The 20,540-nt window shown below is 39.6% G+C and overlaps 1 protein-coding gene across 1 annotated transcript; it reads right to left on the bottom strand.

The window, feature by feature from the left end:
- Window positions 1–3,101: 3,101 nt before the first annotated feature.
- On the bottom strand, window positions 3,102–4,936 carry LOC148876728 (7-deoxyloganetin glucosyltransferase-like). The gene is made up of 2 exons (XM_088947939.1): window positions 4,290–4,936; window positions 3,102–4,208 (listed from the first exon to the last, which is right to left on the bottom strand). Exons 1-2 carry the CDS (start codon window positions 4,807–4,809, stop codon window positions 3,277–3,279), a joined length of 1,452 nt encoding a protein of 483 aa, XP_088804065.1. The 5' UTR covers window positions 4,810–4,936; the 3' UTR covers window positions 3,102–3,276.
- Between the last annotated feature and the right edge of the window lie 15,604 nt (window positions 4,937–20,540).

The following is a 20,540-nucleotide window of genomic DNA, read 5'->3' as shown; positions in this document are numbered from 1 at the left end:
TATTTTTTATAACCCAAAACCGACCGATGCTGAAGAAAAATCGGCCAATTTAGATTGGATCAGTCTGGGTTGATCGATTTAATCGGTTTGGGTCTTGTTATGAACAGCCCTAATATTCAGCCACGGTTTTGCCAGGCCTAATCATAAGAATTGGGCCTAAAACTATTTAACTATTTAACCTGAACTTAGCATGCTCTAAAAATTTGATGCATTAGGGCCCAGGCCAGGCTCAAATTAGTCAACCAAAAAAAAATTGAAAACCAATTAAATTTTAATCTACCTTATTGGATCCAAATCTATTTGCAACAAGTAAAAGAAATAGATACCAGAGACAACTATGAAGCTAGACATAGTTTGCATTTAAAACCAGATCTCTTACAAACAAAAACTCTACACACAAACAGCATCTAGTTGCACAACCGAAATATTTCCTACACATAAAGATCATTCTTAATTACAAATTAAAGAGCTTTTCTTTGCAAAATATGCGGTCGCGATTGCACCCCATCATCCGTGCTCGCTAGCAAAACTTATTTACAGCATATGCTTTTACGTCACTTTCGTAAAGCAGCCGAAATTCGCTTTCATGTCACTTTTGTGAGTTTGGGTAGGCTCCCCACAAAACGTGGCCCAGAGCCCATCCCCGTGCATTGGGCTGTGGGGCACATGTCGGGTCATCGGGTGCATTTTGCGAAGAGTTCATCCAAATTCCTCTTTTGTATACGGTCATTCATCAAACATATTATTAATTAAGGGTGTCATTGGACTGGTTTTGGCGGACCCCGTTCAACTCAAAATTTAATTTAGACGGATCGGATAGACCAATAAGATATTAATTATATCAATGTGGTCCAAAATATTTATTTAATTAGACTGTACATGATCTGTTCACAACAAATGTATATTAAATTAGATTGGATTAAGTTAATATTTGATCATTGAGATAAAATAAGAATATAGGTGTCAATAGATTGGATTTGAGTTGAAATCAATCTAAACCAAAATGAATTTAAACAGATTGGACGGTTCAAAAGGGTCCAAAATATTTAATAAACAGTTAGATTACAATGCCCACTTTATCATCACTTCATCCAATTCAAGGTGGGACCATATCAAAACAATGAGGGTCATGAATTCATATCAGCCTTATGCCACATCAATGTCACAGATACTAATCAAGACCTGTGCGATGGATTTTGGGGCCGTCTGGTAAGCCTTTTCTGAAAGATCTTCTAGAAGCTCTAATAGTCAAAAGACGATGTGAGATTTTGCATTAAAATCTTAACAGTTTGAAGATTGTTTAGTTAAGGCGCGTTTGTCCGCACATTTGTCCGTGCAAAGATGAGTTGAAAAAAATGCAAGAAGCCCGTTTTGGAACTTCCCGAAAATAACCCAAAATGTGTTCTTGCGTCTTTTCAGGGTAGCAGCTTTTGGCAACTAGATTTTTTTTCAATCAAACGGGAAAAGACCAAGATGCGAACTTCCAAGTTTCTTAAAAAGCTGACAATCCACGTGAAAAAATACACCAAACGGAGCCTTTGTTAAGAGGCATTGAAGCAAAAAAAAAGTTTATAATGTTGCCAAGTAAGCTAAGACGGTCCATGTCCAATCCAACTGTTATTTTGTTAATATTTAGTTTTAATAACTTTTAAATGGAATTTAAATTAATGAGAACAAATTTGCAAACTAATAAATATGCATTCTTTTATATTTTATTTATTTATTTATTTATCATAATTTCTAATTTTATTATTGGACCATCATATTTTCTCTATTTATTAATATTTTTAATTATCTCTAATTAAGCCAATTAAGTTTAGCTAGTTAACTACCACTAAACAACTTTTTAATTTATTAATACTAAATAATTACTAATATTATATAATACTATCCATTACATTCTATAATATATGATAGTATTATATGATATTCTACATTATTATTTCCATAAATTATAAATAGGTTGTTTAACCTATTTACAATAAAGTCGTACAAAAAGATACTTGCGCCATCCTATGCATTGTATGAGTAAGAAATTAGATCTTGACCACTTGATACGTGGTGTATGGATTGCTGGAAACAGGTAAACAATAACCCATTAATTTCCCCTTCCTCACCTGATTAAGAATACGGGTTCCCTGAAACCAGAAAATTGATTACAATGGAACAACAAATGTTGAAGTCATTACTTTGTTGGTGGCATTTTAAACCATTTTCCCATTCATGTTTAAATGATCTATTACAACTTACAACATTTTTTTTTCCCGAAAACCAAATGCAAAGTATAATGCAGAAGTAGAGAATGAAAAATTCACAGAAAAGCTTACAACCCCTAATCCAAAATAGCAACTGTTAAAGTTTTGGATTTTGCAACATTCAAAGTGGAACTATGACGACCTTAAAAACTGAAGCAATTATTAAATATAAAAGGGGAAACGACGTTCTCCATGATTCCTCTTACCTCATGGCCAAATATTGGAGGAAATATAGGAATCTGTCCCTTTGGGCCCCCAAAAGTAAATAATGACAATGTGATAGAGGGAATGAATCTCCATTGCCTATCAAGGGGCCACCTCCAATTCGTTGAACGCCAATTGCTTTCCTTCTTCTTCCTAAGCCACCACAATTTTCCATTGTATGACCTTGACCAACCGTACTTGGCGTCTCAAACTTTCTTCCTACAAAATCCTTCCTATGATTTGCCCAGGGTAAAAGCAGTAGAAAAGAGACCATTTGTTTTTATTTTCAATGGCGATTCTCTTTTGCAGCTTTAAGTTTCACTCCATGGTAAATGCTAGTGTAATTTACAGCAAAAAGAAAAAAACGGAAAAGAATTTTATATTAACAATATAATACACTAAAAATCAAGACACACATTAATACACTAAAAAATCCTTAAAAAAATATATTAACAATAATAAAAAGAATTTTATATGATTATAACTAATATAATTATTTTCGGTTTCGTTGGACTAATCATTTTCATTTCTAAACAAAGACATTATATATGTTATGGGATTCATATATTGGGATCTTTCGTGATGATCCGAAAAACTGTATATATACACAGAGAGAGAGAGAGAGAGAGAGAGAGAAAAAGATTTGGAACTCGGTTCAAATGCTCAATTATCAAAAGTAGTGTATATAAATTAAGAAACATATATAGCTTAAAATATATTGATTATAGAAGCAGATAAAAAAAAAATAGAAAAATACAAACACGGATAGTATGCCACAGGGAGGGAAAGACAAAGAGATGTCATTTACTGTAGTTGCTTATTTTGAGAGAAGCACTTCTTTAATCATTTTTTCCAAATTGGAATAAGACGAACCATCCTGATATGTGGCCTCTTCTGCTTTCTTCTTCCATTCCAGAGTCCTCTTCTTCATTTCCTTGCCCTTTTCTCCCTCCATTATCTGTCTGACGAGACTTTCGACTTCATCCCTCTTGACGTTGCTATCAATCTCCATTCCCATGCCCCATTCAGTACAAACGTAACGACAGTTGGTTTGTTGTTCGGCAAAGAATGGCCAGCAGATCATAGGTACCCCACCACAAATGCTTTCGATTGTAGAATTCCACCCATTATGTGTTAAAAAGGCTCCAATGGATGGGTGGTTTAGGACCTGTTCTTGTGGGCACCAACTCGCTAGTAGACCTCTTTCTCTGGTATCTGTTATGAACTTGGGAGGTAGAAGTGCGGAGTCACCGACCACGAGATCAGGTCGAATTACCCACAAGAAGGTTTGATTGCTGTTAGCGAGTCCCCAGGCAAACTCCACAAGTTGTTCAGGCGTCATGATGGTGATGCTGCCAAAATTCACATACACAACCGAGTTGGGTTTCTGGGAATCCAGCCAGTCTAGACACCCTGGTTGTTCTTGCCATAGATTGGACCCAATAGATTTTAACCCATTCTCCGGGATCTGGTTGTGGAGCAACTGAAGTGGACCTAAGGAGTAAACGCGGGGAAACATGGATGATAGTACATTTAAGACATCGTGTTCAAGAGCATCAAAGGTGTTGAGAATAATGGCCTCAGCTTTTTTAGCTCTCTGCACTTCTTCTTTTACAAAGTCAAGCATGATGTCGTCGGGATCAGTAGTCCGCAGAAAGCTTGGAAGATCCCTTAAACGAATATCCTTGACCAATCCAGGAATCCAGTCGATGGTGGTGTCCAAATACCCATTTGTTAAGTAGTTGATGTCTGCAAATTATTATAGCTAGATGCAGTTAGTTCAATCAAGTTTAAATAATTTAAGTGAATAAGCTTTGTATTTGATTATACCTTTGAGTGGCGTAAGACCTCTGTGGATGAGATGGGGATAGTGTACATAGCTCATGAAGCCACAAGCGCTAGTAGTCCAGAACAAAACTTCGGGGATACCACACTCTTGAGCGGCAGTGAGAGTGAAGCTCATGACCCCATCGGAGACGATGCAACTAACCGGAGGAGTGTCAGATGACGAAGAATCATTAAGTTTGGAAAGGAGATTGCGAAAAGGAGATAAGCAGGTTTTTCTAGTTGAGTCACAAAGGGATGGGATGTGTTGGGTGGCTTCAATGTCATCAGAGTGTGGAAGACCGTCAGGAATGGTTTCAAACTTGAAGCCGGGTAAGCCTTTAACAGAATCAGGGCCCCTAGACTTGACCAAGCGGCGGTGATTGTATTCAGTGTTAACAAAGGTTACATGGAAGCCTTTGTAATGGAGGAGCTTTGCTAGCTTCAACATAGGGTTGATGTGGCCCTGTGCTGGGTATGGGATACAAACCACATGAGGCTTCTTGACGACCCCAAGAACACCCATAACTCACAAGTCACAACTCTCTCTCTCTCTCTCTCTGAGTAGGGAGCACAATCTTTTCTCAAGGGTGCCGAGAAGTTTGGGTTCCTCCCAGATCTCTCTCTCCAAAACTTTGGAGGTCTCCGGTGCTTTTATTTACTGCTACAAGCTATGGTCAACCACGATACTAAATTGATAAAATATTGACGAATAAATAATTTTACAATTTTCAAAGGATGTACACTTGCGGAAATTGGAGTTGTCTACTCCATTATCTTTTCAAACTCTATAAAAAAAAAACCAAGTATGTCTAAAAAGTTACAAGGACTACCTTTGACAATTTGGCATAGCCATTCTTGTTAATTTGGTCGGAGCCCGCAATGGTTGATTTTGTTGATTCTACTTTCTCATGGCACCTGGTCGATCAGTCGAGTTCTGTTCAGCTCTGCTAATGGTTGGATCCGCTAGCAAACAAGATTATTGCACTGCACGATCTTGATCTCTGATTTTTCATATTTGTCCTCTTATCTCGTGGCTTAATTGAAAACTGTCATAGGTGACGTGTAGTCAGGGACACTCAACCCATGATCCCAAAGCAATTTTTCTCTTCAAACACCTGAAACAACTATCAAAATAAAAATAAAATAAAAAACAGAGAGTCGGCAACTGCAACTATTTCCATGGTACTGAATAATACGTATGCATTGAATCCATTGATTCATTTATTAGTAGTGGTTGAAGGGTTATTATGTGAAATTGGTGGATGAATGTAAATTGATTTGAATTGTGGATGCTTCAATTCACACTTATAATTAATGGTATTATGTAGCTGATTATATATTTTATGAAAGGATTTATGCGGGTGATCATAAATATTTAAGTTTTAAATTTTATATAATAAATAAATTGGAAAAAACATCAATAAATTCATAGTAATCAATAAATAATTATTTCAACAAAATCGTAATAAAAGAATTTAACAACAAAAAAAAATATTATTTTATTGATTTAAAAAAAAAAGAGAATAGACTGATAAAGAGATGTATTACAATGAACAGACTGATAGAATCAAAATTATTATTTTGTTTGCAATGAACAGATTCGCGGTCGAGAAGGAGCATCTAACGGTAATGATGGTAAAGAGTGAAAAATAGCGCAGGGCACTATAATCAAATAATGTACCGTATCATGAAAAAGGGTGAAAAATAGTGGACCAATTATAACCACAGTCCACAATATATATGTTGAGGAGATTTTAAGGTGTGAACAGGGTTGATCGTGTCCACACCAAATCGAACGCCGTAATCATCATGTGACATGGATCGAAACCGTCCATCCATAAGATGATCATATAGTGAAAAAATTTGGAAGCCCAAAAGTGCCTTTCCATTGTTATGAGTTATTGCTTTCCAAAACTTTCTAAAACAAAAGACTTTCTAATCCAAAAGACCCCAAAACTCGATGGAGTTCAGATAATGTGCATCCCAATGATCAACACGAGGACACTTCATTAATTGAGTCAGGACATGGATGAAATAACTGAGTTTCGGCCGTGTAATGGTTAAATAAATCAAATGACCCACAAGACATCGATATTGTTCAAGGTCATCTAGGAGCGTTCCGTCAGGAGGAGCAAGTTTATGATTCTGAGTAATAGGAAAGTGAGCAGGTTTGGATCCCAATAAGCCAGATCAATAATATCAAGTGCATACTTTCTTTGGCAAAGAAATATCCCCGATGATTTGTGAGTCACTTCGATGCTTAGAAAATATTTAAGAACACCCAAGTCCTTCATGTGAAAACACCGATTCATATATTGTTTAAATTTGTGTATGAACTCTAGGTTATTCCCACCAACGATTAGCTCATCAACATAAACCAGGACATGCAAGACAAGCCCATTCTTCCGATATGTAAATAAGGAATAATCAAAATAGCACTGATCAAACCCAAAAGTTTTCAAGGCAGCACCTAATTTAGAAAACCAGTTCAGGGCAGCTTGCCGTAGACCATACAAAGATTTTCGAAGTTTGCATACCTTTCCAGTCCTGGAGGTTGAAAAACCTGGAGGAGGTTTCATATAGACCTCCTCATGGAGATCACCGTGTAGGAAAGGATTGTGGACATCCATCTAATGCAATTTCCAATGTTGGGCCGCAGCAACTACTAAGAAGGTTCGAACTGTGACCATTTTAGCCACAGGGGTAAAGGTCTCATTGTAATCAAGACCTTCAACTTGAGTGTTGCCCAAGACTACCAACTCTGCTTTAAATCTTTCAACGGATCCATCAGAGTTGTACTTGATTTTATAGACCCATTTACATTTGATTGCCTTTTTTCTAGGTGGGAGGTCTTCCAAGGTCCATGTCCCATTGTCTTCCAAGGCTTGTATCTCTTGGCGCATAGCCTTGCGCCACCGAGCATCAGTTATTGCCTCATAGAAACGAGTAGGTTCTCGGCTTGCAGTAACAGTTGCTAAGAAATACCTGTATTTCATAAAAAAATTATCATACATCACATAATGAGTTATGGGATAAGGAGTACCTGAGGACTGAGATGATGCAGGAGAAATAGCGGAAGGGGTCTAAATGATGAGCAAAGTGTGTGACAAAGTTCTGCAAATAGCTGGGGGTCCACTTTTCTCGATGTCCGTGACCTAATAACTCCGTGGTGGGCTAAGGATACCATGTCAGGAGGAGTGGTCGTAGAGTTTGGTGGTTGGATAGCCCAAGGCCACCCAACATTTTCTTTGGCTATGAGAGGACTAGTTACTGAGAGTTGATGTTCCGGAGTGGCAAAGGGAAATTTGGCCTCACTAAACATCGCGTCTCGTGAGACGAAGTAATCACCAGACTCAAGATTGTATAATTTCCACCCATTTTTCCCAAAATGGTACCCAACAAAGACACATTTCCTACTCCTAGTGGCAAATTTGTCACAGTCCTGAGTATGTGAGAAACACAAGAAACCAAAAACTCTGAGATGTTTATAAGGACTTTGTCCAAATAGCATCTCGTAAGGTGCTTTACCACCAAGAAGGGTCGAAGGTGTCTGGTTAATCAAGTATCCTGCGGTCAAAACACACTCACCACAGAAATTGATCGGAAGATGTGCTTGAAACCTAAGCGCTCTGGCCACATTCAAAATATGACGATGTTTTCTTTCTACAAGACCATTTTGTTGTGGTGTTCCAACACAGGAAGTTTGAAACAAAATTCCTTGCTCGTCAAAATATGATTTCAAGGATTTAAACTCTGTTCCATTATCACTTCTCACCACCTTAACCTTCTTATTAAATTGTCGTTCAATCATTGCATAGAAATTTTTGAGTGTTCGACCAACTTTACTTTTTTCAGCCAGCAAATAAATCCAAACTACTCGAGAATAATCATCAACAATTATAAAAAAAAATATGCAGCACCACAAGATGCAGGTACTCTATAAGCACCCCATAAGTCATAATGAATCAATGCAAAACAATCAGTCACTTTATTGCTGCTTTGAATAAAAACATATCTAGTTTGCTTTGCCTTCAAACAAACATCACAAGTTTTGTTCTTACTATTACTGATATTAAGAAGTAAACTAACCATTTGATAAGAAGAGTGTCTCAATCTCCGATGCCACAAATCGCATGACCCAATTCTATCTGTCTTTTAAGCACAAACTGGTGCCACACCCTTGAAGACATAGACCCCATCAAGCTGTTCACCCGCACCAATCAGAGTCTTCGAGATGCGGTCATGTATCACACACAACTTATTAGTAAATGTCACAATACAATCTATGTCACAAAGTAACCGGCCTACTGACAATAAATTACAATTGAGTTTTGGGACATATAATACATGCAACAATCTAAAATTCTTTCCAAGTTCAATAGTGCCTTCTTTCAAGGCCTCGGTGTGTGCACCACTGGATAACCTAACAGGACAAGGTGCAACATCATAGGTGTACATTTAAATTTCATGTCATGTGATGTGACGTCCCAGAGTCAATAATCCATTCAGTGGAGTAATTCTTACCAGAGAGTTTTTCATTAGTCCTGATTTTGTAAGCATTAAGCATGCTTACAAGAGTCTGCCATTGCTCGTCATTAAGCCCGCTCAGTCCGGTCCGGTCTCCATCAGTCACAGCTACATTAGCAACCACCTCTCACCCTGCTGATGACTGAGCAGCATGAGCCTTTGCCCATTCGTCATAGTTATCTCCTGTCAAGACCACCAAACTGATAATAACTCCAGGATTATCTGATGGATGCAAATAGAAAAGAGAAGACGGTCCAACTTTACTCGAGCTTTCACTATTCCTGTCATTGTTGACAGCCATGGTGACTGATCAGCAAGATTCGTCAACAGTAATATCGAGTTTGATTCCAAGAAGATGATGGACGATCCTAATGAGGCTCACGAAGAAATCAGAGTACATCAATATTGGTGTCGTCGAGCTCTACCATTTGCATTTTTGAAAACTGGTATTGAGTTCTTGAAGAAACAAGAAGGAACAGAGGAACGTCACAGTGCAAGAACAAGCGGATCACCGTCATAGTTTTTGATTATCCTCTACAGAACACGCCAAACTCATCCAGACTCTTCTGTTTGCAGCATCGAACTTTTGAAGAGTCCGTTCTGAGCTGCTAGAAATCATTGATTGGTAGGAACAAGCTTAGTTTATCGCAGTCAATGAGCTTCGGCTGCTGCTGTTGTTGAATATTGTGACTCACACATTGTTCTGATCCTCCTTCAAAAGTAAAAGAACCAGGATACGTGAATAAGGAGAGACCCAAGGGATGGAGATAATAAGTTGTGGTCGGATCAAGATCTGTAGCAATAACCGTCGATTGCATAGCAAATAGTAATGCAGGCTCTGATACCATGAAAAATTTTGGAAGCCCAAAAGTGCCTTTCCATTGTTACCTTATGATATTTATATACAAACTCGATGGAGTTCCTTGCTCCCCAAAATTTTCTAAAAACAAAAGACTTCCTAACTGTACAGGTAACATACAGATCTGGGACTCTCGCGAATCTTATCTTCCAATATATAGTTTCAAATACCGCTAAATAACGATATATTTTATTTATCATCAGCAGGATAGAGAAGTCAGAGGTGTTTTAAGTGTGTGCTTTCTTCACTAAAATTAATGGGATATGTCGTTGGTTAATATTGATTAGTTTTAGTTGCTTTTAATTAAGAAAATCTTGATGCAAATAACGTACGTTAATCCCCCCCCCCTTGCCATTCTGGACAATGAGCCCATGTTTCTTCAAAGAGTTAATTGATTAAGAGTAGATATCGTGTAAGGTGATATATATATATATATATATATATATATATATCGGGGATTCCGTATCAAGTATAATTAATTTTATTTTTGGTTTCAAGTTTGGTCCAGTTCAATGCAAGATCGATCTAAAAATTCATATTTCAAATAACCAGCGATATGACAGAGGAAGTTTCTGGTCGTGGTAGCAGACTATTTCACGATGTCGGTGGAAGTTGAACCTCTAACAACAATCACAACCCGCAACATACAAAACTTCTTTTGGAAGAACATAGTGTGTCGCTTTGGGCTACCTTGGGTATTCATCTTCGACAACGGGAAGTAGTTCGAGGATATAAAATTTCAGAATTGGTGTGTTGAAATGGGAATTCAGCAAAATTTCACCTCATTGGCACACCCTCATGCGAATGGGCAAGCGGAAGTCACCAACAGAGCCATACTTCGCGGACTGAAGGCTCGCTCAGCTCGAGCCAAAGGATTGTGGGTAGACGAACTGCCCAGTGTACTCTGGGCCTATCGGACTACCATCAAGACTGCCACAGGTGAGACTCCTTTTAATCTCACTTAGGGCACAGAAGTGATGATCCCTGCAGAAATCGAGGTGCCTACACTACGCTTGGAGGCCTACGACGAGGAGACAAATGATGACGAGCTCCATACTTACCTAGACCTGGTGGAAAAAGTATGAGACCTAACATACATCCGGACTGCAGTTTACCAACAGAGGTTAGCTCGATACTATAACACCCGAGTCAAGAAGCGACACTTCCGCGTCGGTGACCTGGTTCTTCGAAAGGTTATGGTACCTGAGCCCAGCGTCGACAAGCTCGGACCAAATTGGGAAGGTCCGTACCAAGTAAGATGGGTATATGGGGAATGTACGTACGAGCTCGAGACTTTGGAAGGAAAGCAAGTACCTCGAGCGTGGAACATCGGCAACCTAAGAAGATACTACTTGTGATCACCGAATTGGAGAGAGGATTACGAGTCACTCCCAGGGGACCAAGGGCCATGATGCCGAGCTGACATAAATCCTTGGCACTACGATAAGTCCCAGTCTCCTCTTCGACATGGGTGGATAAGTCCCAGTCGCCTCTTCAGCATGGGCGGATAAGTCCTAGTTACCTCTTCGGCATAGGCAGACAAGTCCTAGTCACCTCTTCGGCATAGGCAAACTGGTTTTCATGCCCAAGGCATAGACAACTCAGGCACAAACCCTACGACGTCTAGCCCACCTCGGCATATAACAACAGGATCCCATTTGAGGTTAGGCCCGATGGCTCGACACTAAGAGATAACCAACACCTAAGGGAGTAGCCCGTACGTAGATAGGTCGGCTATACACCCTACAATGTCCTGCCCATCTCGGCGTACAATAATGCGAAGTTACCCCTACTCGGAGTCCAACTTGTTATCTCGACAGCTCGGGGTAACCTACACTTGGAAAAAATCTACTTCGGTTACTACTCATAGTCCAGCTCATTAGCTCGACAGCTCGAGGTAACCAACACTTGGAAAGAATCTACTTTGGTTTTCTCCTATTTGGTTTAGTTTGCCAATTCGAGAGTTATTTACACTTAGAAAATTTTTGCATAGAGAGAGCCAACATACTTGTATTTCATTATAGTAAAGTTGTGTACAAAAAGAAGAAAAAAGAGAAATTTTCACTATGAACCGAGCTTGGAGGCTCGGGGAATACATCATAAAGACCCAAGAGAGAAGACAAGACTCATGTATCCGAACTACCGGGCAGGTCAGTCTCCATGCGGTCCTCCTCTACATCCTGTTGACCTGATGGTCCCGCCTCGGGGACTTCATCGTCGCTTTCCTCTTCGGAGGAATCGGGCTCTTCGTTGGCCACCTTCACTACCACGGGAGTGAGCTCAGACATAGAAAAAACTCCAATGGGAAACTTTTGCCGCATCAGATATTTACATAGCTTGAAGCCAGACCGGTAAGAGCTCGATCCGTACTCGACCTGGAGATTGTGAAACTCCGGAGACTCCTTGAAACTTTCGATGGCGCGCTCTTTCTCTTCGGCTCGCGCCTCTTGAATGGCGGTCTCAAAGATCTCGTTGCGCTCTTTGATCATCGCTTCTAGGTTCTCGTTCTCACGCTAAAGATTCTCCTTCTCCTTGGTCAGTGCAAGGATCAGCTCTTGTTGACTCTAAGCTCCCTTCTTAGCTTGAAGAACCTCACTCCAAGCTAAGTCCAGCTCGCAGTAAAGTTTTTGAGCATTTTTCTCGGCTTCCCGAGTTTGCTTTAGGCGGACCTCAGACTAGTAGACCAAGGAGTGAATGGTGGAGTTCACCTAGCAAAAGGAAGCAGAGGTAAGTACGCTTAAAAAATAGACAAGGAAATGAAGTGTAAAGTTAGAACACTCACCACCATACAATAGCTGGCAGCCCGGCCTCCGATCTGGCTTGTAGGCATGTCAACCCACTCCGCGACCTTGGTGGGAAATACGACATCCTTACTCTTGAGGAGCCCAAGCCGAGGGGTCATTATGCTCTCCTTCGGAAGCTGAGGCTCGAGCACGGAAGTGATCTCCGGTTCGCGAGGTAGAGTGCCTTCGTCCTGGTCTTCATCCAAGTCCAGAATAGGAGGCTGGGGACGGACCTCCTCCTCCGGAAGCTCAGCAGAGATCGACTCTGGCGCAGTGACCTCGGGTGGGATGGGAGCAGAAGGACCGGCCTCCCGGCGAGGCTTCTTTGATGCCTTCCTCTTCTTCCCTCTCTAGAAGCTCTTCAAAAGGTTCTCCGCATCGACCTCCGGCATGGCTACTACAAGAGAAAAAGAAAAGGTTAGTCGCGAACTAAAGAAAATTCAAAGTAAAGGAGCACCGAGGTGGAGGCTTACCAGGAGGGCTCAGCCCAGCTCGCACAAGCTTCTCCTCGGCCAAGAAATCTCTCATCTCCAGGCCGAGGTCCCTCCAGGAATTAATGACCGCCCTAGTCTCCGCATCTAGCCTCACCCCAAGGTCTTTGATAGGCACCCGTCAGTGAGTCGGGAAGGACCATCCCTCAGGGTTCTGAACAAAGAAGTATCTCCTCTTCTAGGCCGGTACTTTGTTCGGGCTATCGAATAGGATTTTGAACCCAGGCCAAGGAGATATGTAGTAACTCTGTCGGACGTCCCCGTGTAGACAAGCGGAGTTCTTTTTGATTGAAAATATTTAGCTAAAAACATCTAAGGATAGAGGTCGATTGTACTCGTAGAACAGTGAGATTTACCTATTATAGTTCGGATGGAGTTCGGGTGTAATTGCTTGATGGTGATGTCAAAAAACTTGATTATTTCTATAATAATCACTAAGGAGCCTATCTATGTTAGCACTAGACATATTGAAACAGGAACAGGAAAGGAGAACAAGCTAAGGAAGAACTCTGATGCGACCTCGGGAGAGCTCAATCACATGATTTTTTGGTGAGGAAGAAGGGCCCCTTGGCCCCCTATTTATAGTTCACTACGAGGCGATCAACGGCTAAGATCTTGTCGATCCAACGACTCTCATGAAAACCGGTTGCATGACACCCGAGGACGAAATTGGTTGAGCATGCTCTTTGACGTCTGCGGAGTTTATATACAACGTTCGGAGTTTATATACAACGTTATGTCCATGTGTACCTGGGACGCGATCTGGGTCATTTCATGGTTGAGCCATATGGTTAAGCAGGCCCGACCAGCGATTCACTCTTTAGATTGTTAGACCCCATGCCAAATCCACCTAGATCATCCATAAATCCTCGTATCGGGTTGGGACCCCTGGCACGAGGAGTGGGGGGCAATTGATGAAGAGTGATTTGGCGCGACCTAACGAGAAAGGGACACATGGACACGACTCGACTAAGAGATGACAGCTAAGCCCGACAAGCCTAGTTCGCAACAATTGAGCTCGGGTATTCAATCACCTCGGCATTCAATTTAGTTTGGAACTAAAAGACCGAAATATCAGCTCAGGGCTACCAACCCGGGCCGCCATGTAACAATCCCGGAAGCCTCTCCAGCAAATTTCGAACTTCATGGGATTACACCGCGTAACGGTAGCCCTAATCCTCTTCCCGCCCCGGATCGAGCAGAATTGATAATCTTTATTAATTGATAACGTTACTCCCCAGTTAAAGTGGAAACGGATCCCATTAGGACGAAGATCCCAGAACCAATCCGCAAAACCCGCAAGGGCTCAACTATATAAAGGCACAAACCCCAATGACATGAGGTACGTGTGATTTTTCTACTCTCTACCTCTCTAAGCTCTCTAAGCTCTCAATTCAGCTCGCATCAGATTACTGACTTAAGCTTCGGAGTGACCTCGTCAGGTTAACCACCCTGGATTCTCTGATCTTGTCTTGTAGGTTCACTTAACGCACCGTTCAACTAGAAACCAGACCATCCTCCAGTAGAGAATAATCATATTGCACAACATCACTAACCTTCCCTTGTCATTTATCTCAAGATTCTTTTCTTAATAACAAAAACAAAAGAAAACGAAAAGGAGATCAACACTTGCTAATTCAAATCGCCACCGTTGTCATTGATGACACCTAACCTTCCTTCCCTCTACTATATTATATTTATCTCACACTTGTTGTTCCAAATCTGATGTTCAATTACAGAGATTAATTCAGCCCACCTGTAAAGCCCAGTTTTAAAGGGTTAAAACTGCAAAAGGCCCATTACTGTGAGATAAGCTGTATGGGCCGAACTGCTATCTGCGATTCAGCCCATGCACCTAGTAGACATTAATTATTAATGACTTGGATTTCAATGGGCTATTCGATGGGCTTTACAACAGTTAATTGATTGGATCAATTCCTCCTTTACATGTGATGTTTGGATGTTTGATGTGTTGCGACCATGGGCCATAAGTACTTGGCCCATGAAGACTCGTTAGTGGCTCTTGCGCACACCATGGCTGAATGCACATCATTGCCATGGTGTCCTTCAAGGTCATTGGATGACCCCTCTTTGCTTGGTAGGCCCCACAACCCTGAAAAGGGATGCGTACGGAACCCCTAGCCGATTAAGGCCCACCAGAAATTTGACTTTATGAAAGTCAGTGGGAGCCACTCTAATTTGACCTAAATTAAAACTATGGCGTAATTTTGTTCCCTCCAACAAATATGAATGCATGTGATAGGGAGACCCATATGATGGACTCTCTAAAAGCCTTCTGTCATTAGCACAATGATGGGTCCTTTAGTAATGAGGAAACGCACCATAAAATTGGGCTATCCATTTGATGTTGAATCTATTAGAGTGTTTCATAAAATGATAGGGGCGTCATAGACCGATGTATTTAATTGATGACACCTAACCTTCCCTTATCATTTATCTCAAGATTCTTTTCTTAATAACAAAAACAAAAGAATACGAAAAGGAGATCAACACTTGTTAATTCAAATCGCCACCGTTGTCATTGATGACACCTAACCTTCCTTCCCTCTACTATATTATATTTAGCTGGAAGGTGAGCATGAGGAGTATTGTTTCCCGCGGTCACATCGTAGCGGTCGGTGGTTGTTTTCATCACACGGTGATTTGTACCGACATAGCAAGTACATGAATTCTATTTATGGTGAATATCAAAATAAATCAATTGATTTTGAGTAAAAAAGAAAAAAAAAAAACTGATGGATGGTCATGAGTTTTTTCAAAAGGATCGTGCAATTTAGCAAAATCGAGAACCTCCTCAGTCCTCAAACAATCATTAATTAACTTTATGTGTTTGAAAATAAAGATTAAAAAAGATGGGATTCCATCTTCCACCCAGTCACCAAATCAATAATAAATTGCATTTCAAATACCCTAAATTAATTTGATCATAAATGTAGAGGAACAATATTGAATTTAGACGACAAAGATGAAATTCATTCAATTACCTTTATGTTGTGTGATTGACCAATATGCTAAAAAACTTTAAAAAGAATGAAATGCGTTAAGTCAAAGCATCTTAATTTGCAGGACTGTAACATACCTCTAATTAACCCTTTTTATGGTAGCTTTCTCTCTGCTCTAGATAGCCTTTATTTCAATTATCCCTCCTCATGATTCAAATAACGTGAAACGTGTATGTTTTCATGTCAAAATTTGTGTGCTTGACGAATATATTAAAAAACCTTTAATTAATGGAACGCATTAAGTCAAGTACTTTAGAAACCATAACACCTTGATTGACTGACCTTCAAACCAACTGAAAGAAGGAAAATGGAAGAAAATATCTTTTATACAAAAAGTGGAAATAACAGGGGTTAGGTAATTAGGAAAGGTTGGTTGGATATGGATATGTCTACATTTTTCTCTTATTTTCCGTTTTCTAATATGTTATGGGTTAGGTACTGCATTTATCTTTTTCATTTTCTACTCTTTACCCATTAAAAAAATAGTAAAAAAAAAGTGGAATAAGTCAGTCAAAAGAAAAAAGTGAAAAACCAAAAAAAAAAAAAAAAACAGTTTAATATTTCAAACTTCTGACTTGATATTGTGTTGCAAGGCCGAATCAGACAACGAACCAGTCAGGGTTCAGTTCCTAGGTCAAACGCTCTGATTATTCGAATTGAATCGATAGCCAGTTTTAATAAAAAAAAATAAAAAAAAAAACAGTTAAAATCGTTGAACAGTTCGATTGCCCAGGTCAATGGTTTGCTAGCCAAATCAATGGTTTTCGGCAAAATTTTGATTTTTAGGAAAAACGAAATCAATTACCTGACCGATTCCCAATTTTTCCAGTCCAACCATCCGGTTTGATGCGATTTTGAAAACCATGTTGTGTTGTATCTAAAAGTAGACCTGCATTCTCCTGGTGCTCAGTTTTACAGTTTTTTTTTTTTTTTTTTTTTGATTCAGCAATGTGGTTTGTTCCTTTTAAGAGTTGTTCGTTTGGTCTTTTGCTATTTGTACTCTCTAGAAGTAAACAGCAAACTATTGAATATCAAACTTGCCAAGCCCAAAATCGCCCCAACCTAAACCATAATATAAAATTATAAATTGAGCCATGCATGGGCTTGGGCAGGATAGTTGGATTGGAGGGTTGAGAGTTTTCGCATCGCATCCACGTTTTTTGTTCTTTTCTCTTTGGGCTGTAAAGTCGAATTGAAGAAGAAGAAGAAGAAAACTTCAAATAAAATAAGAGAGAGGGTTTGGTTTCGGAAGAACAGAAACGAAATAGCCAGGTTGGCGAGAGAGATGGAAGCCGCCAGATTGATGGAAAACCCAATTCAAGCTCCTCTATGGAAGGAGATGGTGAAAGTCATGGAAGCCGCTAGTTTTGCGAGTGCTTCTTTTAAGCATATAGATGGCAATTTCATCTGTCTCCGTTCTGCCTCGATTATATCATAAAACTTTATATATATATATATAATAAAAAATAAATTAATAAGTATACAAGTAAGAATGACCAGGGCGGGGCGGGGCGGGGTAAAATCGGGGACTCTGGATCTCCTGTCCACGAGAGCTCTATCTACATCTATCTATAATACACTACCCCCATGAATTGGGAACACATACCCCTACATAATACTATGTAGAGATTGAGATGTTCTCCATGTGTGACTGCAATAAACGTGAATAGAGTTTGTATGGATAGGAGATCCGAACTCAAGTTGGGGATCCCCGCTAGATTGGGTTAGGATTTTAGCCCCACCGTGGTTCGGAGTGAGAATAGGGCAGGAAATTTGAATTTGTGGTCAGGTATAGGGCATGCAAAACCCAGCCCCACCCTGCCCCATTGCCATTCCTATTTAAGCACTTGTTGGGAAGGGAAAATGCTTAAAAGATTTCAGAAACATTCAAAATAAAGCCCAATAAGTGCTTTTTCAAGAGAGTGTTAGAGTAAGGTAAGCCTGTTTTGTAGAAAGCCAACAAGCCCAATAAGCTTGCTTTCAAGAAGCCCAATTTTTGGGCTTTTTAACAAGTACTTATTGCGTTTTTGGCCCATCTTAACCTGCCGCCTAATTATTTCTACACCCATTTGAAAGAAATGCTTTTTACCGTACACTTAAACTGCTTAGGTATCATTTGAGAGTGATTATTGGATAAGTTCTTATTAATAAGTCCCTACGTAGTGTTTGGTTAAAAAGCACTTACTTCATTTGGGGGTGGTACAGATATTTTGAAAATTACATGACAACCCAAGATGAGCCAGAAATGTACTAAACCATTTGTTTAGCATATTCAAAATGGGCTTATTATTTTCTTGAAAATCCATTTATTTGATTTATTTACCAAATGCATATAAGTACCTATTGATGTGATCCCAGCCTCAAATAATTATTTTTCCAATAAATGCGTAAAAGTAAGCACACCCAAACAGAAGCTTATTTAGTAAACACTTGTCCAAAAAGCAATTTTTTAAACACTAAGCTCTTCCAAACATAGCCTAGGTATGAAATAGAGATAGGGACGGTGTTGAAAGTCATTCAAGCTGCAACAGAGAGCTTTAAGCAGGTCCAGTTTGGAGACATCCTTCTTTTGAATAACTTATGTGCTTATGTTTTAGCTAGTGATGTTTCTCCAAATGGAGGGTGGTTCTAACTTCCCAATCATCATCAATAATTTACCAATATATCCAATATGTATCGGACTCTTGGGGATTTCCCTATGTTGGTTGGGCTCCCTTCCTACGTGGGGGGCCCACAAAAAAAAAAAAGAAGAGGCGGGGGAGTTGGAAGTCGAAGAGACTCATAAAGGTAGCCTCTTCGACTTCGCATGCGAGAGAAGTTGAGGAGCGTTAAAAGAAAAAAAAAAAAAAACTTCTGTGAACTGAACTGTTCGCTCCAATCGTCTTGGGAGTTTAGTATGCAATCAATGGCGCCTCAAGCTGCATATTTACCGGTTTGATTTGCTATTTTTCTTCTCTATTATCATTTTGGTGAGATTTATTTTTGTCTCTGATTTATTTGGTAATATGTGATGAAATCCACTATTCTTGGGTGAGTAGTTGATGCTGATATCCTCTAGTTTCATTACTAGAGAAGAACTTTATTGTATCCCATTAAATTTATTAGTGGAAGTTTTAAGTGGCTAGTTGCCCGTGGTTTTTCCCTTCGTTTTGGAGGGTTTTCCATGTTAAAATCTTATGTCTTTATTTGTGAATTGTGCTCTTGTTATTGTATATTTTTTTCTATTTGGTTGATATTGTTTGGCTTTGATGCTCATTTAATTGCACAAAGAGGGAATGAGAATTACTTTGCTTCAGTTTAGATTAAGTGTTATTTAGCTATTGTAAGATAGCAGGCTTATTCCCAACAAGTGGTATCAGAGCCAGGTTTCTTTGAAGAATTTTTTGTGCTAATTAAATGGAGGATTCAACCAGTAACAACAGTGGCACTATGATTAGGCTCACTAATTCAAACTATTCAATGTGGAAGTCTAGAATGATAGATTTGCTCTGTTGTTATGACTATGAAGACACCATATTAGGTGATGAAGACAAGCCAAAGGGTATGTCTGATAAAGACTGGCAAAAACTAAACCGAAAGGCAGTTGGAAAAATCAGGCAATGGGTGGATAATACTATATATCAGCATGTTGCCAATGAGACTAACGCCCATAAGGTGTGGACTATTCTGCAGGAGTTATATGAGAAAAGAAATTATCAGAATAAAGTTTTTCTTTTCAAGAAGCTTATGTGTTTGAGATATCAGGATAAAACTTCTGTTTCTAAGCACTTGAATGTCTTTCAAGGTATATTGAATTAGTTGACTGCCATGGAGGTAAAGTTAGATGAAGAGATTCATGCTATGTGTTTGATTAGCTCTTTGCTTGACAGTTGGGATACCCTTGTAGTTTCTCTTGTAAACTCTTCTCCAAATGGTATACCCACTTTGAAAATGGTGAAGGAGAGCATGTTGAATGAGGAGAACAGAAGGAAAGACCGAGGGTTAACAACGCAGAGTCAAGTTCTGGTTACTGAAAGGCAAGGGAGAAGCAAAAGTAGAACTCCAAAGAATCATGATAGCAATGACAGGTCTCGAGGAAGATCCAAGTCAAAGAAAGAGATTAAGTGTTATCACTGTGGAAGGACAAGACACAAGAAGTTCCAATGCAGAGTACTTAAGAGGGAACGAAACAAAGAAAAGGGCAAAGAAAAGAAAGAAGGAACCAACACTGTAGCAGCTGTAGTTAGTGATGATTTTTGTATTATATGCGATGGTGGCAGTGTCAATCTCACATGTCAGGATTCACAATGGGTTGTTGACTCTGGTGCTTCGTATCATGTCACTTCTCGTCGTGACGTTTTCTCTTCATATTCTAGTGGTCAATTTGGTCATGTGAAGATGGGGAATGATGGAGAGTGCAAAATTGTCGGTATAGGAGATGTATGCCTGAAGATAAATACTGTTTGCAAATTTCTCTTGAAGAATGTGAGACACATTCCAGAGATTCGCCTTAATTTGATTTCCACTGGGATGCTTGATGATGATGGCTATCATAACTACTTTGGTGAAGGAAAATGGAAGCTCACTAACGG

The sequence above is a fragment of the Nelumbo lutea genome, chromosome 1, assembly GCF_056320005.1.
Source record: "Nelumbo lutea isolate HS-2025 chromosome 1, American lotus-T2T, whole genome shotgun sequence".
In the NCBI taxonomy this organism is placed as follows: domain Eukaryota; kingdom Viridiplantae; phylum Streptophyta; class Magnoliopsida; order Proteales; family Nelumbonaceae; genus Nelumbo; species Nelumbo lutea.
The sequence above is the reverse complement of the archived record's forward strand: the minus strand, read 5'-3'. Positions and strand labels throughout refer to the sequence as shown.